Consider the following 25,532-nt stretch of genomic DNA (forward strand, 5'->3'; position numbering starts at 1 on the left):
GATGGATAATTAGACAGATACACTGATCCCTCTTTTCACCGCCCCTCGCCATCATGCAGAAGTTTCTCAGGAAGAGGAAGTTCTCGCTCTTCGTTGCGTTTTATTCGGCCACGCTCCTCCAGGACGTCGACGACGCCATCCAGTTTGAAGTCAGCATCGGCAACTACGGCAACAAGTTCGACTACACCTGCCTTCCTCTGGCCTCCACTACTCAGTTTAGCAGGGCAGTGTTTGACGGTGAGTCAGAGGTCAAAGGTCAGGCTGGAACCGGTGTGACATTCAGAAGGATAATATTCAAAATATAACTTGTACTAATACAAGTAATATGTACTAATAAAAGAAAATTTAAACATTTTCAAGATCCCAAGGTGTCAAAAAATGGTTGCCACTACAGACACGTACTAAAGCCTGTGGTGATGCACTTGGAACCCCAGGTGAAGCAGTGTAGTTGGCGTACGTCAACAGTATTTGCCATCCAGACGAGTGTAGTCAACTTCTCATTTGAAACTTTGTTTTCCTCAGTTTTCACTTGCTGGCTAGATATAGCCATGAAAAACATCAATGCTAAACATATTACACTTACCCCGTGTGTATATTTATGATGCCTTTGCAATCTTCCATATGGGACAGATTAAGATGCCAATACACACCTTATGTTTATCTGTGAGATACCAACAACTCAGAGTGTTTGACACTCTGGAAACTAAAAAGAACTGAAATCATGAGCTGTTGGGTAGTTTATGTCTGCTGTACACCTAAATGTGTGTGCAGAAAAACAAGAGAAATGTTCAAATGTAACAAAGTGGTACACTTGAGCAGTAAATGAGTGAAAATAATAATAACAATTACGCATAAATAAATGATATACAGCGTATGTAGTGAACAGAGAACCATGTTTCAGGTAGTATGTATTAGTTCTCAAATCATAAAGTCAAATATAGTTTACAGAGGATGATTGGTGTTCAATGATCAAATTCAAAATTCAAATTTTATTTGTCACATACACAGTCATACACAGTACAATATGCAGTGAAATGCTTACACAACTGCTCGTGACCTAAAGAAAAAAGAAAAGGCTATGAATAAGATAGGAAATAAATATGAACATAAAAAAGGGTAAATTTAACTAGGAAGGAATAAAATTAAATATAAAAATTAAAGTTAAAAATGAAATAACTGTACAAAAAAATACACAGTATAGAAATATATAAGAATGTATGAGAAATATAAATATATATATATACTGGATGGATCTGCAGTTCAGATGATTAAAAATGTGTATTTTATAACGCAGATTAATTTCATGCAGATTGTGATTTAAAAACTGTGATTTAATTGTTTTTACAGCACTGTCTCTATTCTTACTGCCTATATAAATGTATGTGCGTATGTTTCAGGTTGCCACTATTACTACCTCCCATGGGGAAATGTTAAGCCGGTGGTTGTTCTCTCTTCTGAGTGGGAGGACATCAAGCCAAGGATCGAGGCTCTCAACATGTTGCTGGCCATCACAGACAGGCTGGTGTGTGCCCGAATGTGTACTTGTTACAACTAAATCAAGTTGAAGATTTAAACACTTTATTTTTTATGCAGATATTTAAACATGAAAATAATAGTTATTTTATGTTTTTTTCTTTTTTTTAAATCTAAAATTACATTAAAAAAATCTGTGTTAGTAATTTAACTCAAAGCTCCCTGGAGTCGGTTGTTAAATTTATATGCTGAGCTTTAACTGAGTGAACGGGTTTGTCTGTCCAGGAGGCGAACCTGCAGAGGGTGCAGCTGGCAGTAAAGGCTGGTGGTGATCTGGAGGAGGTGGAGCTCAGAGTGGTGGAGTTGTTGGATCAGCTTATCAGTGACTGCAGGTAAACTCAGTGTTATTTAAACTTATTGTGATCCACTTATTCCCGAGTGTTCATATGTGCTTCATTGCAGGGAGGGAAATCCAGGGAAGTTTTTTTTTATTTGTTAATGTGTCATTAAGACTTTGCTGGAAAAAGTAGTTACATTCCTTTCACGACAGATTTTTGCTGGTTAAATTATAGAGTAATTAAAATGATCTCTATCCAGGGAACTGACTCAGTTTAAGTGAGTTCATGTAGATGCGTCAACATCAATACATAATATTGAGCTAAGCAGCAATCATCTCTGGAGCATTAAAAGTACATTAATTATTTTTAGTAAACAATAATCTTTGTTCTTTGTTTAAAAAAAGATATTTATCAACCAGCACGTGCTGCACACATTAGCCCCGTGACTTCTCACTGGTGACCTCTTCATTTCCTGCCATGTTTGCTTCCCGTCTTTTTCGCTCTCTTTTCCCAGTGATGAGCTGCCCTCACTCGATCAGTGGCAGTGTGCAACGCCTCTGGATCGCTCGCTGAGGCACGTTCGTACCCTCCACCTGCAGCAGATCGCCGCGGCAGCGCTGGCTCTCAAACACGGCCCGGAGACTGAGCTCTCCACGATGCTGGAGCAGGCTGAGGACTGGGCCAACAGGCTGAGGACAATGACTGAAGAGGTGCGTTTAAATAAACTTCTACAGTTTGAGTCAGAAGCTCTTGATATCTGGTGGGTGAAAGTGAGCACAGGAGACTTCTAGAGCTCCAAAAAGTTTTAAAAATAAATGAATTGAGTCATTTTTAAGCAAACGTCATATAAGTTTTCTCCTTTTCTTGGTCTTCCTATAATGAATTCAAGTATTAATTTTAAAAGTTATTCAAGGTGATGAGCTTTGAAAAAAACAAGCTAACCAACCATTTCCTCTCTGAAAGTTTATCTGGCCTAGAGATGGAGGCATAGACACATTCTCCATAAATTATTATTCATTTAAATTATCCTTTAATGAGAAAACCAGTTACCACTAATTTCTCTCTCTTCCTTTACGTCAATCTTCCAGCCCCAGAACAGCCTTCCAGACATCGTGATATGGATGTTGCAGGGTGACCGCAGGGTAGCGTACCACCGCATCCCAGCACACACTGTCATCTTCTCCCAGCAGCACTGTGGGAAACACTGCGGTCAGCTGCAGACTGTCTTTCTTAAGGTGCACACTCACAGTCGAGTAACATCAGAGGACATTACACCTCTTACTTTAATCAGCTTCTTGACACAAAGTGTGACTCACCGTTTGTATGTGTTTGCTGTGCAGTGTCCACAGAGCAGTGGAGGAGAAGCCAAACTTCCCGGTCAGTTGAGGGTTAAAGTTTGGTTTGGATTGGCTGCTGATGTCAAACACTTCAATGAATACGCTGAAGGAAAACTGTCTGTCTTTGCCGAGGCGGTAAGAAGTCGACACAACTAGAATTAAGTCTCATAAAGAAGTCTTTAAATATCAGCAATGATCCCAGCCTGCCTCTTTCTCTCTGTCTGTAGTATGAGAACCAGACACGGCTCGCCCTGGTGGGCAGTTGGGGAACTACAGGTTTAACCTACCCCAAGTATAGCGACATCACAGGGAGAGTTAAATTGCCCAAAGAGAGTTTCAAACCCTCACCCGGCTGGTCCTGGGCTGGAGACTGGTACATCAGCCCCGAGAGGACGTGAGTCTGTGCCTTTAACCTTTCACACTCTCATTATTCTGTGATTAACAGTTTAAAACTCTGGGCTTTGTTGTGTGCTGAAGCTGTTGGAAAGAACATGGGAATTTTGTGGCTTTAACTGATTTTTAGAGGCACATTTATATATATATATATATATATATATATATATAATTTTTTTTTAAACACTTAAGGATTTAGTCTGTGGATTTGCTTATTTTCACAGGTGCAGCCCTGAACTTTTCTAGACATTATAATATGTAAACAGACTGAACCAGACTATTTCCTGGTGTATGCTACATGTGTGAAAGGAAAGCTACGGCAAATAGCTTGATGTGATTCTTTCCAAAATTTTCAGAGGCTTTCTTGTGAAATTTATATAATTATCTTGAATCGAAGCAGGGTCAAAAGTATACATACGGACTCAAATATACATACAGTTGCCTAAATCTTTGATTAAGTGGAGCTAAAGGTTCTGGCTGAAGGTCTTAACCTGACAACTTCAAGTCTGTTAAATCACGGTTAGTGATTGAGTGGCAACTGGTAGTTTCTCTTGTCAGCATAGAAAGGATTTGTTTGACAGCACTTACTGGATTGATTGATACTTGAAACAATAAGAAAGTCCAAGCAACTCGGATCAAATAAGGAGAACTCTAGATTCCCCAAGTTTGGAAGGTCTGTTTCCATTTCCTAACAGCTACAGATTAATAGACTGTCATTTCAAACAATTCAACACAAGTTAATCAGATGTATAATGACTTTGCTAAGGTCTGGAAGAAGACCCTAACTGTCACACCAGATGAAAGGAAATTTGTTTAGATGTTTGGGAACAACCCAGAAACGACCAAGGCTCAAGCCTGCCAAGAACTGAAAACTTCTGAAACACCAGCATCTCTGTCCACAGTGAAGTGAACTTTACATCATAATGGACTGAGAGGCTGCAGACGAAGAAAGAAGCCTTTGCCCTAAAATCAACACTTTCAAGCTCAACCTGAAATTTGCAGCTGCCCACACGGACAAGCTTAAATACCTCAAGGAGAAAGGTTTTATGATGAGACGAGACAAAAATTGAGCTATTTGGCCACAATGATAACAGGGATATTGGAGGACTAGAACATTGCATCAGTTGTCAAGCATGGTGGTGGTGCATCATGCTCTGTGGCTGTTTTGCTTCCAGTGGTACTGCTACATTGCACCAAGTGGGTGGAATAATGAAGGCAGAGGACTACCTCCAAATTCTTCAACTTCACCTCAAATCAACAGTTTGTTGGTTGAAACGTGAACACAGTTGGGTGTTCCAACAAACCAGTGATCGCAAACATGCTTCAAAGCTGCGTCTGGAATGGATAAAGCAATCTCATGTTAAGCTTCTGGAATTGCCGTCCCATAGCCTGACCTCAACCCTATTGAATATTTTTGGAGTGAGCTTAAAAGTTGGGTCCATGTCAGGAAAGCAACCAGTTTAAATGAACTCTACAGTTTCTGCCAAGAAAAGTATTCAAATATTCAACCAGAATTGTGCCAGAATCTTGTTGACGGCTAACAAAAACATCTGGTTGTGCTAATGAACATTTAACTAAATATTAGAGTGTGTGGGGGGTAAATGTGTATACTTTTGACCATGTGTAGATTAGAGAAATCCAAAATTAGAAGTCCAAAGTTACCCCAACATTCATGCCTATGATGATGGATGTAAGCTTCTGACCACAATTGTAGTTGTTTAGCAGTGAGTGAAATGTGGCAAATGAAAATATTTAAACATGAAGGTCATTTGTAAATGAATGTGTATGTATCTGTTGCTTTGTGCTGTTAATACTTCAGACTCTTGTTTGATGTGGATGCCGGTCACATGACCTTCACAGAGGAAGTGTTTGAAAACCAGATGAGGCTACCAGGTGGCCAGTGGATCGGCATGCAGGAAGGATACACGGATGTGGTATGTATAAGTGCTTATGTAACATATTTTGGCTTCAGTCATCGCAGTAAATCTAAGCAAGTGTATCTTTGTCAGAACGGGGAGAAGGCGGTGCCAAAGGACGAGATTGAGTGTCCACCAGGTTGGGTATGGGAGGAGGTGGAGTGGAGTGAGGATCTCAACAGGGCTGTGGATGATCAAGGTACACACAGGCACACAATAATACCACTTTCAACAAAAGAGAGTAAATTAAAACTAATAAGTCATTTTCTGTGTGTTCAGGCTGGGAGTACGGCATCACCATTCCCCCAGACCGGCGTCCCAAGTCGTGGGTGCCGGCAGAGAAGATGTACCACACCAACCGTCGGAGACGATGGATACGGATGAGGCGACGAGACCAGCAGAAGATGGACGCTCTGAGAAAGGTAGCAGAAGAGAAGGAAATGAGTTTGACATGAATTTGAACAAAATATACTTCATTCACTGTTTTTTCAGACATATTAAATATCGGCGCGTCAACAAAGCCAAAAGCAGGACAAATGAGTCTGCAATGAACAAAGCGGTGACACTTTATAACAGGGGCATGATAAATAGAGTTTGGGTGTTTTCAGGAAAAGAGATGCAAAATATACTGTAAGCAGTTTTAAGTTCAGCGAAATTTTATGGTAACTTTGCAACAAACCCAACACAATTTCTCCGTCTGACATCATAAATAAACTGCCCATCGGAGTGTGGGCTGTATTATGTTGATGTACATGATGATGTTCTATTATTCACTCTTAGTCGTGGGCCATATTCTGAAGCATTACCAGCTAATTTTGAGGTGTTACATGAATGATTGTCAAATAATCCCATAAATAATACATATTGGTCTCTGGAATTCTTAATCCTATTTCTTCATGCTGCATATTGTAAATTCCTCAAGTGTTTTTTTTTTCTTGTTTTCTAAGAAGAAATTAAGAAGAAATTATGTTGTTTATGGACTTTTCTCACTCTGGGATTATGATACATTCTGTAACACAGAAGATATCCTACTTTGCACCCAATTCTTTTTAGGTCACGGATCCGTGTATCCCCAACATTTCTGCCCATCCTAAGAAATCCGGTGATGTGAAGAAGGCAACCATGATAATAGTCAGAGGAACATTAAAGTCTTAAAGTTTCCATCAGTTTGATGGCTTATTTTATTCCATAGACTGTATGTTTTATTTATTTTTTTGTTTATCTTTTGAGAAGATATCTTTGACCAAAATGTCATGTCAGTAAGGATTTGCTGGCCTGATTTGATGTATAAAGGAAAGAGCTGATGAAGACAAGTGAAAAAATGATGTTAGTCAAAAATGTGGATTAATAGTTTTTCCTAAATTGAATTTTAAAATAAAAAATGAAATTACAAAATTAAGTCATGAACAGCTGAAGTTCCCCATAGTAACCACTAGATGGTGGCCAAGCTCCACAAATGAATTTAGGAAAGTTTGCTTTGAGCGTCTCTTCTGCCCTCATGTTTTTATTTTTGGGGAAAATGAAAAGCTGATTTAAGTTTATGTTCGTGTTCACAGCAGCGTCCAGACGAGGCGGAGAGGGAGGGCTGGGAGTACGCCTCGCTTTTTGGCTGGAGGTTCCACCTCAAGCCCAGGAAGACGGACAGCTTCAGGAGGCGCAGGTGGAGGCGCCGCATGGAGCCGCTAGAGAAGACAGGACCGGCAGCCATCTTTGCCCTTGAGTGTTCTCTGGTGAGGAAGTGCCCCAAATTATGTAGACACCTAAACAATATATAACCCAGGTCTTTTGATTTCACATGTTCAAAACTGCTAATCCTCCTCTGAAAAGTCCTACCCTGAATTTTTGATGGCTGCCTGCAGGCATGTGTTGTTTAACACCACAGGAACTATCAGGTGATTTTTGGATGGTCTCACCTGTAGGACTTCTTTCAGGATTTTTCTCATAGGAAAAATGAAGTGTCTGGACTAGGTTCTCCTGAAAATATTTGATTGGTTAAACTCTTTAAGATCAACCACATAAGAGCCATTTTTAAGAAACAAAGACAACGTCACACAGACCAAATGAGTAGAAACAGACTGATGAGGCAAAGGCTGAGACCTGAAGTGAGCTAGAAAGAAAAAACAAAGTGGCCATCACCCAGACCTGAAGAGCCAATACAGAATGAGAACTCAAATGGGTCAGAAACAGAAAAAAAAAGGTAAATACTCGCACAAGACTGGCGATCCAGGGGTCAAACCTCCAGTCTCCTGATGAGCACATGACCTGCTCCACCTACTGCTGCAAAAAGTTCATCCACTCCAAATTCTGGGTAATTTATCCCTCAATTGGCCTGGCTTTGTGCTTTATCACTGGTATTTGGCGACATACTTGAAGATGGGCTTAAGTGGACAAAATCATCAAAAATGGTACAGATAAAATAAAAAAGTGATTTGTCCTATCATTATTTGTACAGTAAAAGTAACGCAGTCTTTTATTTTGAAGGCCACACAGAAAGAAAGTGCTTGTTGTGCTTGTAAAAGGTTTTGTTTCTGGTCTGCTCCTCTCCTCCGACCCTTCCCCCACAGAGCAGTATAGAGGACAAGAATGAAGACAAGTCGGTTACGACCACGTTTGGAGTCAACAGGCCTACCATTTCCTGTTTCTTTGAGTGTAAGGCAGCTTCTTTTTCCCTCCCTTTCTTTCCCGTCCCTGTTTTTGTGTGTATAATCATGTGTGTACATATCTGTGTCTGTGTGTGCATTTGTATATATGCAGGTGGCACTCGATACCATCTGCGCTGCTATCTGTATCAAGCCAGAGACCTGCTGCCCATGGACAAAGACAGCTTCTCAGGTACTGAAGACAATGTTGTAACTGCTGCATCATCTGGCAGCCAAAGTTGACCCCAAATCATTTTTTCCAGCAGTTTTGATAATTTTACTTTGTTAGACATCTTTAATCTTGCATGTTGTTTTCCCCCTTTATTCCAATCCAGACGCCAAATCTGTGTCATTACCGTATATTTACTGTTTATTACATAAGATCGAATTTTTTGCGTCCCTCCAGGAAGAAATTAGGGTTGTGGTGATTATTGGAGTGTTATGTTTACATAGACAGGACAAAAGTTAAAGGCAGTAAAAGTGATGGTGCTTTTAAAAACATGCAACATGTAAAATAATCCCAAACTGCATTATCTGTAGGATGCCTTCATCTTTCTGTGTCTTAGAAATAGATTTTCCTGACTCTGGGTGCATAAACACACAAAGACAGAACATGAGAGCAAAAACTGAGGAGGCCTGCAGCTGCAAATATAACTACAACATGAAGCAAAACCTGGAACAATGAATCTCCATCTGTGAATAGGATCGAAAGATCAAAACACAAGGATAGTTACAAAATGCACAACTAAAGAAAAAAAAACCAACTAAAGGCCATGACAGGCTCATTGTTGAGGGAGGGTGGATTGTTTCCACTCACTTGCTACTTCATATCAAGTAGTGGCCTGTTTCTGCCACTAAAAAAAGCAAAACAACAAGTATCCATAACTCGAAATTTTTATTTTCTCGAAATTTTTAGTTAATTAGTCGAAATTTCGAGATCCTTTTTTTTTTTTTTTTTTTTGCGGGGGAAACGGGCTTCCATACAAAGAGAGCGAATTATAAACTTGCATTTAATATGTCTCTGCTGCCCCCATGTGGCTGAAAACACATGTTCATAAGTTAAAACATCACTATTGACAAGTGTCTTTTCACGCTTTGTCATTGCTAACAATCCTTTGACTTTTCAAATAAATAAATAAAGTCTTTAAATGCACCGCAGCAGCGAACCTTACGGGACATAAGGAAAAGCCGCGCTGAAAACAGGCGCACAGAATGAGAGAGCAAAGCACACGCACAAAACAACATGTTTTTCTTCCATTCAGAGAGGTCACGGTAACTGCGACTGCTGCGAGCCTGTGTTAATCAGAAACCCACCGCAGACTCACATGTAAAAACAGAGCTCTCAGAGAACAGACGAATGGATGGACGGACAGATGGAGGGGGAAAGCGATGATAGATGGGAGGTTGGTTAAAGACAGGGTTAGAGAGAAAAAAGCTCTGAGAGCATCCTGGCCACAGACTGACATGATGAATCGCTATCACTCTCATTCACTCGGTCTCCTTAGCACGCACACACACACACACGATGTAATGGGTGAGTAGAGTTGATGGATGGGCTACACTTGTGCGTTAATCTGGTGTAACATGGCGTCTGGGCATCCACGATTAAAGACGCTGAGGTCTTTCTTGTTTTCTTTTTCCTTCTGTCTGTTGTCTTTTTCTCTGATTGCCTTTCATCTTTTGTCTGTGTTTCTTTCTGCTTTTCCTGCACATCTGTCTTTTTAAGCTTCTCTTTATAGTTCCCCCGTTTGCCCTTTGCCGTCTGCCTCTGTTTGTTTGCTTCTTTCAACCATCTGAAGCAATTATCTTACCACACATCCGGGCAAGAAACTGCGTGCTGACGAAGCAACTAGTAGAGCAATCAGCTGATTAAGTGTTTCTTCTCTTTACATGTTTGGTTTACTTCCTGCTTTGATTTAAGCTTTGTGCTCACAAAAGCCACAAAGAGGCAAGACTATTTTCTCTTAATAGTTTAATTTCTTGAGGTTAAAAAAAAGCCCTGACGATCCCTTAAACTGCAGTTCCTCAAATGACCACTTGAAGCTGTATTCAAACGGGAGTCCATTCCCATGTTCTCATGTTAAAATGACGTAACTCTTTCGCCCGTAGAGACAATATTTGATGACTTTGGAATTTAAGAACTTGTTTGATTAGATTCTTGGTAGCCCAAGTAGGCTGTACGGGCCTCACTAACTTCTAATACACCCAGGTACTTTATAGAAAGTGCTCTGCCACTATTTCTATCAAGCTGGCTGTACTTTGTTGTTTTTTGCGGTCATTCATGGGCATACTGTCCACAGAAGATGGAGACAAAAGTTAAACATTGCAGGTTTAACTGCCGCGAAGCTCTTTAGTATTTTATTCTGACAGAGTGTCTTTTGTAAGGCTCTGTTCCCTCAAACAGCAGAAATAAAGTCATGAAGAATGCTTGTGTGGCTTGATTCCACTGATTCCCCCTTCTTGAATTTTTTTCATCATTCTTCCTTTAAACTGTATCTAATCTTAGATCAAAATCTCCACATTTAGAGATAATGCTCTTTTCCTCCTGTCCTCTCCTCCCTCCTTTTCTCTGTCTTTCCATTCTCCCTCCTCTCCTCTTTCTCTTTTCCCAGTCTTCGTTTGCTTATGTCCCTCTGTGGCTCCCACTGGGGTCCTGACTACTGCCGCTTCCCCGCTACACAAACATACACACACGCACTCTCACTAAAAACACACAAGCACAGACTTACATAACCCCCCGGGGCTGTTTGTATTGCTGTTTTTATGAGCTAATGGGATGTTGGAAATGGACGGTAATTGAATGGGTCACCATGGGTGGTGTGTCTGTACACTGTGTGCGAGTGTGTGTGTGTCTTAGATATAGGGTTAATTGAGGGCTGGTGGGAAAATGCATCTTAACTTCTGTTTACTCCAATGCTAACGGCTCCACAGAGACTCTTTACCCGGCCTGAAACAACAAACTACTCAGTCTGTGTAACTGTACGTAGGCTACATGTGTTTAATTCTGTGTGTGTGTGTGTGTGTGTGTGTGTGTGTGTGTGTGTGTGTGTGTGTGTGTGTGTGTCTGTGTGTGTGTAACATGGAGGAGAGCGGTTTTAACCTGGAATAACAAACTTCCCAGAGCGGCGTTCCCAGCCCTCTGTCTCGAGCTTGGCATTCCCAAGCTGCTGATGTCACTGTGCAGGACGCCAGGACAGTTTGGACATAATCGTGCATAAGTTTGTACTGCTATACTTGTGAGGACCGTCTTTAAAAAGTCACTCAGCATCTTCAATAATAACCTTGCTCTCTGCTTTGCAAATTAGGGTGGCAAAAGCTCGTAAGCAGCTTCTAAAACCTTCGCCCAGAAGATGTTGCAACCATTTAATTTTCCTTTTTTTTTCTTCTTTTTTTTGGGGAGTGACCAAAATGAGACCCAGTGTGAAAAACAGAAACTACCCTTTCTGCTTATACATGTTTGGTCTCTCTGAGAAGTTGCATTATATTTCATTCTTTCTAATTTGCAAGTGACAAATCTTCTCATTAATGCATCACTAAGGGCCGGCTTCTTGAAACTCTTCAATATCCATCAAGCTAGATGTAACAGTTCACCCATCTCCTAAACCCCACTAGTACGACCTCTGTAGACGATGCAGGGTCTGGAGACGACTCACTCATGACTGTGGTTGAGGTCACTGAGGTAGCAAGAAAACTCTGTTTCACTGGGCCTGTGGGTTGGTTACAATTCACTGTGACTCCTTTAAGGCTCTGGATGTTGAGGGGCTGCCCTGGTTGACACTCCTCTGCAGCATTGGGGAAGTTCTGGGTAGGCCTGTCTGGATTAGCAGATTATAGTGGTGGTGGTGGTAACTTTTTAAAGGAAAAGGACCTGGACACCAACTCCAGGAGGATAATACTCCTTATCCTCCCTGTGAAGGTCCACAGTGGGAGGAAATGGCTGGAAGAGGGCGCTATGAGCTTCCCTTCTAAAATGGGTATTCTCTTGGACCCAGATAAGTGGATGGATGGATGGGACTGTCATGCAAAAAATCCTTTTAATAATCCAGTCTAATACATCAATAACATTATATCTTCCATAGGTAAAGGAAACCGTATAGGTTGAGTAAACAAATATTGAGCCATTAAAAAATAAATGACCTCACTCTTCCAAACGTCCAGACCTCAAGTCATATGCACTCTCACCAAGTTTAAACTAGCAAAAAGAAAGGCTCACAGTGTTTTTCTCTCCCCAGACCCCTACGCGATCGTATCCTTCCTCCACCAATCCCAGAAGACGGTGACGGTGCGAAACACTCTCAATCCCACCTGGGACCAGACGCTCATCTTCTATGAAGTGGAGATTTCTGGCGACTCCGAGGTCACGATGGCCAACCCCCCCAACATTATAGTGGAACTCTACGATCAGGACACATACGTGAGTGTTTAAAAGTCATGAAAGCTATTTAGAGGTCTTTGAACATCTGTTTGTTTTTCTATATTGCTAAAACATGGATGTAACATGTATGTCTATGTTGTGTTTTCATTCTTCAGGGAGCTGATGAGTTCATGGGTCGCTGCGTGTGCCAGCCCTCACTGACTCGGTCGCCACGCCTGGCCTGGTTCCCAATTCGCAGAGGGGACAAGAACGCTGGCGAGCTGCTGGCTGCCTTTGAACTTATACGCAGAGAAAAGGTCAGAGGTCAACTTGACACTTTCACCTACTGGTCTTTTTCCTTCTTGTCATATTCAAAGTTTTTAAAAAGGCACGTGGTTCTGATATGGATGCTTTAGTCTTTGAGGATAAGTCTTGATTTCACTGTTATTCCAACAGCCGTCACTTCACCATATTCCAGGTCAAGAGGTACGTTTATCTCCATTTTTTCCCATTCTTTCTTGAATTTTTGTCTTTTCCATTTAACTTTGAAATATAACTCATGTCGTATCATCTACAGGGAGATTTCCTGACTTCCACCCACGTCTTAGATGAGGTAAAACCACACCAAGTGTTGTACCGTTTTTCCCTAAATTTAAATGTTTGATAGTAAACATGACTGATACGAGACTATCACACAGTCTAGGAGAGTCAAAGAGTAAATATTCATAAAATTTTTTTAAATAACTTGTTTTTTTTCCCCCATTTTTAGGAAAAGTCTCAAAGTAAGCAAACTAGCTAAATCAGAATAATTTATTATGAAGTCCTTTCTTCAGTTTTTCTTTCTGCTGCTTTCTTCATAAACTGTATGTAAAAGATAGAAGGGGACACAGTGATGTTCTATTTTGAAGCCACAACTTTAACATTTTTTTGTAATTCCCTGATCGAGGATCGGATCAAACGTAACTTGTCGGTCACAAAGTTACTACACCATGAACAATACGGTGCTTTATGACCTATTTTACTGTAATTGGGAGCCATAATTGACAAAAGCATCTTGAAACTGGAGATCATAAAATAAGCAAGTGACATCAAAGGCAAATAAAAATTAACACTAATTTCTGCAGTTCCTCCAGTAGCCAGATTCAGGGCACTTCTGCATTTGTCTTCACTTCAGCTTCATGCGTCTTTTATGCAGTATACAGCTTGTCTTCCAACCATATCAAAAACACACCACATGTTGCAGTATATATGTGCAGTTACAGCTCTTTTCATTTATCTTTTGTGCTGAATTATTTTCTTTTTTCTTCATTCTGGCTTCTTCAGCTGATGTTTCCAGGATTCCTCTCTGAAAACCTGCAGCAATGGGTACAATATAGAAACACAAAGTCAAATCCATCCATGGTCATCCCATTTGATGTCTGTGTCCATTTACTGCATACGCTGATAATTTTATCTAACGTGCATGTTAAAAGCCATCCCCTTTTTCGAAAACTTGAAATGTTTATTTACTCACTTTTGATCAGCAGTAATCTAACACTGTGTGGTTTTTACATGTGGTTTGTTGTTTGTTGTATGCAGATGTGTATGGAAGTCCAAAGACAGCATGCATGCAGACTTTAAATCATTTTTACACTTTTTATAGGAGCTCAAGAAAGTTTCACTTTCAGAAGATTCCAGATTAAATTGTATCATTAGTGAGTACAGTTAATTATTTTGTGATCACAGAAAGAAAGAGAACATTATATCATAATCAAATAATGTTTCTGTTAATATAATTACACCTTTTTAGGAAAACATACTGAAGCTCAGAAGGTGAAATATTTACAGATGTTGTCTTTGGTCTTCTAAAGATTCTTGTAGGTGCAAGAATATTTTTGCCTCTTATGCATTTTAATCGCATCTTAATTTGACATATATTTGGATTATGTGGTTTATAAATTTACAATGTAGAAAATTTAATGTGATGCATATTTTTATATTTTTCAGTCAAACTTAAAATTGACAAACACAATGAGTTTCAAATACATTCAACGTGTTTTATATGATTTTAGGATTAACATGCTTGTTGGGTCTTTTACATTACTTTTGTGTTCAAAATATTTAATCCAAATAAATGTTAAATTTACATGCTTTAAAATACATAACAGGCTGCTTGTTGTAAAGTACTATTTTATGCTTTTTAAAGTGCTTTTTTTTAATGTTAAATGTTATTAAATTTGTGTGATGACACTCCAAAACAAAATTGATATACTCATCCTAAACATTGTCATTTAACATTTCTTCATGTTTGTTTCCATAGAACAATTCACCTGGCAGTAAATAGTATGGCAAGCTGTTTAAATTGTTGTGCATTCATGTGCTGCTTGGATGGTTCCAGTTCCCGACCTGGGAAATTCCTCTTCAGAATTTGATGTGTTCTTAAATTTGAATTTGTAAACAGCAAAAACACTACAGAGATTAAAGACTTGTTATCCAGCTAATAAATGTGTTTTCTGCCTAATCTACATTATTGCTCATGGACTGCATTAAACAGTGACAATGTCATATCGCCTTCTTGATTAAACGTTAGCCATATAAATCAATTGATTAGAAGTTTCTTACCTTAAACCAAACCTTTACCAGATTTTTGTGTAATTTCAAGTCACTAAAGCATCAGTCACCCAGAAAAGGGTATTTTCCTAGTCGGGGAGTCATTTCTCAGATGATTCCAATACTCCATGAATGCGCAAATTCTCATTGGTCACTTGTTGATGACCTGCTACTTTCCTGCATCCATATTCACAGCCGGAGGAGTCAGACCTTCCCTACCCACCGCCTCAGAGAGAGCCAAATGTCTTCATGATTCCTCAGGGAATCAAACCTGTTCTGCAGAGAACTGCCATCGAGGTATCACTAATTATCTGCTTTAACTTTTCTGTTTCATTATCACCACCTTCCTGGGTGCTGAGAAACAGTGAAAATTATCATAGTCTTCTGATCCCTGGTACCGATTCTCTATTGTGTTATGTGTGTCTTAATTATAGATGACTTTAGCTTTATTAGTTCCCTTTAGCCTTCCCTTGCTGTTCCCTCAGGCTTGTCTTTGTGTTGGTCTTGTCTGTCATGGTCCTTAGTTTAGTTGTGTTACGTTAATCTAATATTGCTGTTCTGCTATGTCTCTCTTCCTGTTTTATTTTGGTACATGTTGAACTCTGTGTCCTGTGTTGGGTTTGACGTCCTGTGTCTTGTTATCCATGATTTGTTTCCACTGTGTCTCCCACCTGTTTGCCCCTCGCCTCATTACCATGTGTATAAATTGTCTTGTCTTGTCCTTTGTTGTATCATCCTGTTTCCTATTTCTTGCCGTCCCTGTTTGTAGCGTCTCTGTAGTTATTTCTTTAAAGCTGTGTTTCCCACAAGTTCCTGCTTTTCCTGCTGGATTTTTGGTTTGCCTTAAAGAAAGCTTGGTTTCATTTAATGCATCTCTATGAGTCTGGATCTGGTGTCCTCTTCAGTCATTATATATGATAAAAATCTCTTCAACTGAGAGTTTCTGTTGTTTTTCAGTATTAATATCTTTAAATATCTTTATAATTTAAACTCAAAGAAACTTAAAGGATCTTCATTTTGTTTTTGTGTTTTTAATTTTGAATATCTATGAGCAGTTTGATAGATTTAATTATTACAAGTCTAAAAACGACGACACCAACACCACTCTTTCTGTGTCATCCTGACAGATTTTAGCATGGGGCGTCCGGAACCTGAAGAGCTTCCAGCTGGCCAGCGTTACCTCCCCCAGCCTGCAGGTGGAGTGTGGAGGCAGCATGGTCCAGAGCTGCGTCATCCGCAGTGTGAAGAAGAAGCCTAACTTTGACATTAATACCCTTCTCCTTGATGTGGTGAGCTATGCTGTACTATACTTAAACACACAGAGTAATCAGTGCCCACAGCTTCCATGTTAAGGACAGCTCTGCTGTGGTTTGTGTTACTCATTTATCTTCATCAGTGAAACCACAATAATGGCAGAATAGAGAACTTCCTTCTCTTTTTCCAAGAAAATTATAAGTTTCCTTTTGTGCTGCAGCAGATTTTTAAAAATTTATTTTTAGAAAAGTGAATGTTTCTTTGGATAAGAGTTAATTATCTTCCATGGCTATTAGCATAGGCATTACTAATGTACCATAAATACAGGGTGGATATGTTTACCATGGGTATAGTTGAGGGTACAGATGCTTACTGGATGCTCTTGAAGTGGATGTCACTGTAGTATAAGGTCAATAGTAAGCTGATTTTGATGTCAGGTAAATCAGGGATAATACATTTAACATTCTCTGTAGTTTTCTTTGGATAAACCAAGTCTTCATATTTTCCACCACTGAAGAGGCAGACATTTCCACCTTGTTCAGGGATCCTAGAAATAAATAAAATAGGTAGAAGTTTTATATTTGTTAAGACTTTGTGATGGAAGTTATGGTCACATTTGCACATGATTCTGCAAGTAAGTACATAAAAGGGCACAAATTGCAAACCAGCTGACACTGGTAATATCAGGGGTGTCTCACACACAATGCATTATCTGACATGTACTTCAGTTATGGGTTATCAGGTTTTACTAATAGGGTCATTCCATCTCAAGTGTTAGCTAGTTATTATTTGGGTGGTGTTACCCTCTGCACAGCCTTCTTGTTCTCAGTCTTGGCCCCTGTGTACCAAACGGCCAGCACGCTCTCCACCGAGGAGCAGTAGAAAGCCGGCAGGGAGAAAGTGCAGCCGCTGCTGCTCTTTCTTTACCAGGGCATTAGTGTTGTGGGTCCAAGTGAGATCAGCGAAGATGTCGGTGCCCAGATACCTGAAGGTGGAGACAGATGCCACCCGTTCTCCATTTATAATGAGAGGGGAGTGGACCTGTCTGTGCCTCCCAAGTCCATTATGAGCTATTTTGTTTTAAGGACGTTCAACGTCAGGTTATTTTCTGAGCACCCGCAGGACAAGTTCTCTACCTCTGCCCTGTACGCTGTCTATATATACATTAAAAAAACAAAAATAACAACTTTATTTTGGCAGTTGTTGTATCAGGCTACCAATGTGAAGACTACAAGACTACTCACATGAAATTGGCTTCTGACATCTTTTTCATTACTCTTGTTTCACTAAATTTATTTCCATGTATAAGTGGGAGCCAAAAGTGAGCTAAAATGCTCTGTAAGGCTGAGAGGAATTGCAGAGTTGAATATAGTGGGCTATTATGAAAGAACACAAGTTATAGCAGATTAAAAAAAGAGTTGTATGGTCGCTAAAAAACCCAACTGCATGCACATCGACACCTGCGTTCCTCTCGCTGTCACTCTGCAAAGAGCGTTTTTTAATTTACTCATTTATTTTAATCAGACCAGCCGCAATCTTCAGAGCAGGGAATCGTACCAGACGTTACTTATCCTTCGAGTGTAACACTGTCCTCTGAGAATATGTTTCCACTGAGTTTACATTGGTGCCATTGAATTCCACCTAAGTGTTTTCTTATGAAAACCTAAACTGAAATATGGAAATATTAAACACATTTTTCCTAACAGCGGCTCCAAACAGGCTAGAGAGTTTAACAATATTAAGGTCTGAAGTTGATCACCTCCGTGTTTTATTATGACAGCTATAACTGGCGTATGGAAATATTCACTTTTTTCCCCTTAAATGCAGATCCTTGCTTTGGCTCCTGCAGTTTAATGTTAACAAGATTAAGGTCCTGTTTTGACCACCGCACGAGTGTGACAGCCTCAATCGGACTGTGGAAATGTGCACATTTCTTTTCCCCTTAAATTTAGCCCCTGAACCAATTCCAAGCATTTAATGTTAACAATATTAAGGCCTTAAGATGACTGCGTAAGTGTTTTCGTATGCCACGGGAGCACAAGAAAATGTCATGAGCATAGTTTCCTTAAATATTACTCTTTGAAGTGTCTAACCACCTAATGTTAGCTCTCTCAGTTTATTGTGTGAGTTTAGCATCATCAGCCTCACTTAAGCCTTTCTTAAAGCCAGAGAGGTAAAACAGATTACAGTTGCCAGCCCATTGTTTATTTACCTTTGAGTGAGGTTGTAATGGCATATTATCTTCAGATGTAGCTGCTGTAAATGTTTTGAGGGTTTCATTATGCAGCTGGTTCTTTGAGATTCTTCTTCTGCCACACTGCAGCTCTCTGTAAAAGTCAGAGGGATTGAGGGAACTCGAGCCAGTTGAATTTTATTTAAGTATATAGCTGTTGCAGAAGCTCTGCCAGCTGCAGCACCTACAGTATCAGCATCAAGCGGGAGACTTTCAACACGCCTGGCAGGTCAAGTGATGGTCTGCTTGTCTTCTAAAGCCTGCAGATGTACAACCCAATGAAGGTTGCAAACTTAAAGGGGGCAGACGTTGTGGACCAAAAGTCAGAGATCTTATACAGGAAATCGCAAGAGAGGATTGTATAGATTTCACAAAATATGTTGCTACATGTCATTTAAACCTAAATTGAATCCTCTTTAATAGAAGATCATGATGACTGTATGAAAACAGGAAGATAAAATGCTCAGTGTTGATCAGATTTGTGGTTGTTTTGTAACTTTCTAATTGTTTTATTGGGCTGTGGCAGATATAAGTTGTTCCTTCTGCTCTAGTTAAGTCAGCTGTGAGTAATTCTGGAAAGGTTTGATTTTTTCCATAAACTCACATGAATAAGGTCCATTCTTGGTTTTTGATTTTTTTTTTTGCAGTTATTTGTTTGTTTTTTTTAAAGAGAATGGGCTTCATACGCTAATATGTGCATAGAAAAAAATAAAAGCACATGGAACGTGATTTTCCTAACACTGTGCAGCCATAAAAATGACAACAGTAAAATAACAGGAGAAACACTACTGAGGAGGAAGTCTGAAAAAAAGCACAGCTTCCCAAAGTGTTTGCACAGGAGTACCTTTAGTTTAAAATAAATACATAATTCTAATAATAAATAAGAAAGGCTTAGGATGAAATATCATTTCATTCATTTCATTGTTTTATTTTACAGAGCAAGCTGTAGTCTTACAACGCAGCAACAGCCTTCATTTTGGACCTTCAGGGTCATCATCTCCAGAAGTTCACAACAGTCTGTTTTTGCAAAACACTGGTGTGAAAATCTCTAGTGTGCAATTAAGATTAATGGAGCCATATATAATGCAAGGAAGTGACACTTACATGACAGAACAAAATGGCATATACTGAAAGGACAGTTTACCGCAACTTGTATGTTTTTTTTTTTTATCTTTTTTTTTTGTGTCACTTTACTTGCAAACCTTATATTAAAATCCTTAACTTATATGTTAACTCAAAGTCCCGAAAAGTTGATTCATTTCATCTGGACGTCGTATTTTTAGTGGGAGAAATGTTTCATTACTGTCAGTGACAACTGATCAATGGCCATCAGTACCATTCACAGAGAGTTGGGGAATGGCTGCAATCACAGAATTGTAAGATTGTCAATGATCAGTGGTCTTTGATCAGTTGTTGTTGATCAATGGTCATGACAATTTGCATATTAATCCAATGATCAAGAAACTGACCTCCCACCCTACTGTTCAGTCAGTGGGCTAATTTCAGTGTTGTGCAAAGGTACTGTTGAAAGGTTTTGGGGGAACCTGCAGTCAGCTGAAACTAAAGAAGTCACTTGATTATGAGTGACGAAATGTTTCTCCAACTGAAAACGTTACGTCCAGATGAACAGAATCAACTTTTGGGGGATTTCCTTACCTGGATGATTGAGCATGTGTCAAGACACTTTAACTCAAAGTGTTGTATGTACCCTGATTTCCATCACAAAGATGGTATCTGCAGATCTGCAGATTCAGCTATTTCTTCCCTTACATTTGAAAAGGTCCATTTAAGCCTTGATTGGTCATGCCTTGGTGACCAATCAGTTTTAGGCAATCAGCAGCCACACCCAGTCAACATCACGCAGGCAGGTGGCATAACCAATTAGAATAGATGTTAAGCAGCCAGATGCTTAAGTCCCTGTGTTTTCATCTTCCTCCATGTCACCACAGAGACTTCCCCAAGAGGAGCTCTACATGCCGCCAATCGTCATCAAAGTCATTGACAATCGTCAGTTTGGGAGGAAGCCGGTGGTTGGGCAGTGCACCATCCGCTCGCTGGAGGAGTACCGCTACAACCAAGAAGATGAGCAAGCTGTGGAGTTGGAGGGAGAGGAGGAAGGATGGAGACGTAAGGCACACAGCAGTGGAAAAAAAATACAGCAAAAATGATTAACACTGATGATAAATGTTAAGTGTCTTCTTTTCCTGTGTGTGTTGGCACGTGTAGGTGAGACGCCCCATTTAATTTCTGGGGAGGTTTTTATTGACATCGATGATGAGCAGCCGCTTGTGTCTGACCAGGTGAAAGAGCTTTTTGTATCAGCTAGTTGCCTTAACCTGCTCTGTGTACACAACACTGCACAATTATTGGCTAATTACTCTGTAATTAGTACTTTAAATAATTGCCACAAAACTGCCTTTAAAGCATCAAAAACACTTTTGTGTTCATCTCTAAATTTCCTCTCACTAACTTAAGGATTCTCTGGCTGGGCTGTGACTTTCACCTTCCTGCTGAAATCCAAAATCTTTAACAAAAGAAAAGGAAAAAAAGAGCCTTGCCAACAATATCACTCGAATGCAGATAAAATAGTTTATTTAGTAAGGGCTATTTTTCACATTGAGTTAAAACTGCCAAGTATAGTGGTGAGGAGGGAACCTATATACAGGACACAGCCCTATTAGGCTCATAGCAACAGGTCCCACTGTCTTACCCTTTCATTTTTTTCCTCTTTCTTCTTCATGTTTGGACAATTCAAATGATTTTTGGAATACCCAAAATGTTTTTTCTGTTCATCTGGATGTAGCATTTTCATCCAAGTGACTTCTTCAGTCTCAGCTGACGGCAAGTTTCTCCAACCGTTTAAAGAGTACATGTGCACAATGACTGAAACTAGCACCACTGACTAACAAAGGGCTGTAAGGTCAGATTCTTGAGCATTAATATGCAAATTTCCATGACTATTCATCAACAACCACTGATAAAAAGATCAAAATGCTGTATCCAGATGAACAGGATCAGTTTTTTTGGGATTTCCTTACCGGATGACTGGTCAAAGATTTTTGACATCACAGTTTGAAGAATACATAAAGTCAATTACTAACAAAATGTAGTCTTTTTAAAGCATTTTTTTAATATCCCCTCTTACCCCCCTCCTGGTCCACAGTCGTAAGTGGTTTCATTGTGTGTATTAGTGAATAGAAGATTGTATAGAATAGGACCGCGACATAATTTGGCTTTATTGGTTTGGCAGACCGCACGAGGTTCCGTTGAAGAGAGCAAACATAAATAATGCAGCGCTATAAATGCTAAACACACACTCGCAGACCGCAGCTATCGTTGTGTAATCATGTTTGAGGACTGAAGGGAGCTGGAAAGTTTCAGGAGGAATGCATTGTCATCAAACTGTGGTCCCCCCAAAAACTGCAAAAACGCAAAGTCGTTATTATGTTTAAGATGATGTTGTTGTTGTTACATTTTCTAAAAATAGTGTTAGGAGGAGAAGAGTTACCAGAGTGCAGTGTTGGTATAAGAAATGGAGAGGGTGACACAGAAGGGAATTGATCAAATGAGAAGAAATTGGTGATTATTAATAATGTTGTTGTTTTTATTATTGAATATGTAATTGTGCTCTGGGCTATGGGTTGACATAACATCCCCTATATCTGTAAGTAGCAGAAACTAAACTTTGAAAAAACTTTGACTCTACACGGAGAAACATGTTTCTTTAAACACACAGTAAGTCCTTATCGTCAGTCTGAATGATATTTGAAAGACTAACAAATCTTCAATTCCACCTAACAAAAACTCAATAGAAACCGCCTGGTATTGTTTTCACAGACATTTTGCTTTGAAATGTGTGGTAAGGATGGCAAAATGTTATGTTTCCAATAGAAATCACAAAACTGATCTGTTGCACTGCATATAAAAACACAAAAATGTTTGAAGCTTTGTTAGGCCCAACAATAAGTAAATAAATGTATAAGTGCTTGCTGGGCTATTGATTATTAAGTTTATTAATAATAATAATAATGACTACTAATAACTACTAATGGTACAAGAACATGTCTGGAAATGCTTCTGAACCAAACTGTAGTTTATGTCAAAGGTGTTTTTTATATTTGCAGCATGCATAACCACACACAGCCAATATAAACTTTCCATTTTCAAGGTTCACCAGTAGAGTTTTGGTCTCTGACGTGATGGGTTTTTTATTCAGAGTCAGAACCAATTTGATTTGGATGACAAAATCAAAATCTAACTTGGGAGTTACTCAGATCCCAAGTTACTCGGAGAGGAACTTTTTGTATTAGTATCTTGCCCAATGATATTTGGCATGACGGGGATTGAACCACCAACCTTCCAGTTAGTAGATGACCTGCTCTACCACCAGAGCTACAGCTACCCCACATGTAAACAGAAATTGAATTCAGTTTAATTTAATGACTTGAAGCAATGGATGAGGTCTAGCAGACACTGATTGGCTCCAGCTGCCTGCATTGGCACATTTGTCACTCACACAGGGAGCAATCCACTTGTCATGCATCTCTTCGAAGTTCACCATTGGTCGCCAGTGGACATTTCGGACTCCAGTTGCCTAGGTAATCCGCTAATGTATTCACTACCAGGTCATAGGTTTATCTGTGGTATCTGGCACTCTTATTGACAATCACTTCAGTTGCTTGCCTCCAAGTTGAGGAAAGTGTATTTCAGGACCGCTTACTTTGCGTCACCTGTAGCTTGAAGTCAACGAGTGTCATTTTTACGGTGTCTGGTCGCCATGGCACTGTACTGGTTTCTGTGAAGACATAGCTTTATAGTCTATTGAAGCAAACCCTATTTTCTTGCCCCTCAAATATGTTTTTTATTTTAACAGTTTTACATAAGACCCTGTTGGGGACTGACAAACTTGTGAAGTCAGCCCTATGTGTCCATTAGAAGAACTGCACTTTTTGGCACTGGTGTTTTGGCTTCATTTTAAAGCCCTGGGTTGTTGTCACTTGGACCACCACACTGGTTAAGCATGTTTGTGGGCACATTTTAGTGGCATTAAAGGGGTTCTAAAAGGTCTCAACATTTAACTCCGTTTAAACTTAACCATACTTTTACAACAGCATTGTGTCATCAAAAATGGCCAGTGTATCTATTTTTCAGCACTTTTAACAGTTTATGGCATATTTCTGCCTCTATGATAATTGTATGTTAGGTCAGAAGGTAGGGACAAACAGCCTACATCATCATTAAGGTTAGAAGTCTTGCTCTTACCTTTGGAGATGGTAAAGGTACTGGCACCCTTGTCTACAATCGTTATGCTAAAATACCCATCTGGCAGCCATGATAAGAAAGTAAACACTCATCAAAATATGAAAATATTCCTTTAACATAACTAAAAGAATAGACGGGTTGTCTCTGCTGGTTGGTATTTGCTCTGAACTGTAATTATGCAAAACCAATGGTTGCCTGTTCAGAAATCACTAAAGACAGTGTGGCAGGCCTTGGAAAATGTTCTGTAGTAATGTTTAAGTGTGCAGGATTTGAAGTTAATGGGCTACAACATGGAAAACCACTGGATTGGCCCCTTTGAGAATACTGAAGTAACATTTGAAGACAGTGAATCTGCAGAGGACTTGTGAGTTTTCTGGAAAGAATTCCAAGCTCGTGATTTCTGTCAGCCTCCTCTGTGAGAGTAAAACAATTCAAGACTTCTGTTTTGGAGCCCTGCACCTTCTTGCTGATGTCTATCACTTCTTCTTTTCTTCTCCTCAGTTTCCCCTCTCTGCTGTCATCAGCTGTCATTCATTTTCTTTGCTTTTCAAAACCCTCGGTCTTCCTCCTTTGCTTCTGTCTATTGTTCTCCCTCTTCTCTCTCCTCTGCACAATAAAACGATTATTTGCTTCTTTTCATTCTTTACATTCAGCTTTTCCCCACACTACTTTTTTATCACTTCATGCCACTTTCCTCCTTTGTAAAATATCCAGTGCTGAAAAATGGATGCTTAATTGCCAAAAACTGCAGTTCCTCAAGTAGCCACTTTGGGCTTCCTCGAGAAATGAACTACCCCTCATGGACTCCCAGGGTAAATGACCAGCTTAATAGGAGAAATGCCCAGTCATATGAAAAAGAATGATTTTATAGGACTCTATGAAGTCCATAAGTCTGTACTACCTACACCCTTACTGCTTCCATAGGATTTAAAAGGACAAATTACAGACAGATGCTGCTTCTCAAATGTAATTGGTTGATTTGCAAGGGTTGCCAAGACAAAGCCTCTTCCCTCTAATAAACAAACAAACAAAAAACAATTTATTGACATATGGCCTTGCTTTGCCAATTTGCTTCTTGGAACATTGTGTAAAGACATGGCAAAAGTGGTGTCCATAATCCACGGCACCACATTTCAAGAAAATGAAATTTCAGGCACAGCAGTGGAGGCCTGAGCATTGTGGCTTGTTTTGTAGGCACAGGACCTGGGCACCTTGTATTGACTGTGTCGACCATGAACTTCTCTATATACCAAAGTATTCTAGACTCGAATGTGGGGCCATCTGTCCGACAGATAAAACTTGTGCCAAGCTGGGGCTTAAAGTTAGGAACAGTGCCAGTTTGACTGGTAGATGTGCCAACACAGCTGACTAATAGCACTCACTGAACTTGATAACTTAATTGCGTTTGTGCTGTTGCTGCCTTTTAGCATAATGACCATTGGCCCACAAGGTAGTAGCTGATGTCTCAGTGGCCTTTTACCTTCTTTTAGATGCACTCTCTAAATCTGTTTTTTGTTGCCGTCTAACTAACTTCTTCCTTTTATCAGTTGTTGTTCCTTCTTTTCTGCTCACTTTTTAGCTTTTACCAAATTATGTTTTTCTTCTGCCTTCCTTCCTTGCTTCTTTTCCTTGTTACATAAAATTTTTACTTAACTCTATTCCCTTTTCTGTCACCCTTTTCCCAGTAAAACCTCCTTTGCTCCATCTCTTCTTCTGTCCTTATTTTCACTCATTATATATCCTT

At 39.7% G+C, this 25,532-nt stretch overlaps 1 protein-coding gene across 6 annotated transcripts in view; it reads left to right on the forward strand.

Annotated features, from left to right (window-relative positions):
* Positions 1–25,532, forward strand: part of dysf (dysferlin, limb girdle muscular dystrophy 2B (autosomal recessive)) — a 103,707-nt gene that overhangs the window by 31,153 nt on the left and 47,022 nt on the right. For all 6 annotated transcript variants that reach the window (XM_085147380.1, XM_085147408.1, XM_085147399.1 and 3 more), the window contains 22 exons: positions 60–237; positions 1,398–1,522; positions 1,759–1,865; positions 2,326–2,521; positions 2,900–3,046; positions 3,152–3,283; positions 3,376–3,542; positions 5,361–5,475; positions 5,551–5,656; positions 5,737–5,879; positions 7,014–7,187; positions 8,022–8,106; positions 8,212–8,289; positions 12,329–12,510; positions 12,627–12,767; positions 12,907–12,936; positions 13,028–13,063; positions 13,774–13,815; positions 15,235–15,336; positions 16,167–16,328; positions 20,476–20,653; positions 20,753–20,826. In XM_085147380.1, coding sequence (XP_085003506.1) covers positions 60–237; positions 1,398–1,522; positions 1,759–1,865; positions 2,326–2,521; positions 2,900–3,046; positions 3,152–3,283; positions 3,376–3,542; positions 5,361–5,475; positions 5,551–5,656; positions 5,737–5,879; positions 7,014–7,187; positions 8,022–8,106; positions 8,212–8,289; positions 12,329–12,510; positions 12,627–12,767; positions 12,907–12,936; positions 13,028–13,063; positions 13,774–13,815; positions 15,235–15,336; positions 16,167–16,328; positions 20,476–20,653; positions 20,753–20,826 — 2,700 coding nt within the window. The remainder of the gene's footprint in view (positions 1–59; positions 238–1,397; positions 1,523–1,758; positions 1,866–2,325; positions 2,522–2,899; positions 3,047–3,151; positions 3,284–3,375; positions 3,543–5,360; positions 5,476–5,550; positions 5,657–5,736; positions 5,880–7,013; positions 7,188–8,021; positions 8,107–8,211; positions 8,290–12,328; positions 12,511–12,626; positions 12,768–12,906; positions 12,937–13,027; positions 13,064–13,773; positions 13,816–15,234; positions 15,337–16,166; positions 16,329–20,475; positions 20,654–20,752; positions 20,827–25,532) is intronic.

The sequence above is a fragment of the Neolamprologus multifasciatus genome, chromosome 3 (assembly GCF_963576455.1).
Source record: "Neolamprologus multifasciatus chromosome 3, fNeoMul1.2, whole genome shotgun sequence".
Classification (NCBI taxonomy): domain Eukaryota; kingdom Metazoa; phylum Chordata; class Actinopteri; order Cichliformes; family Cichlidae; genus Neolamprologus; species Neolamprologus multifasciatus.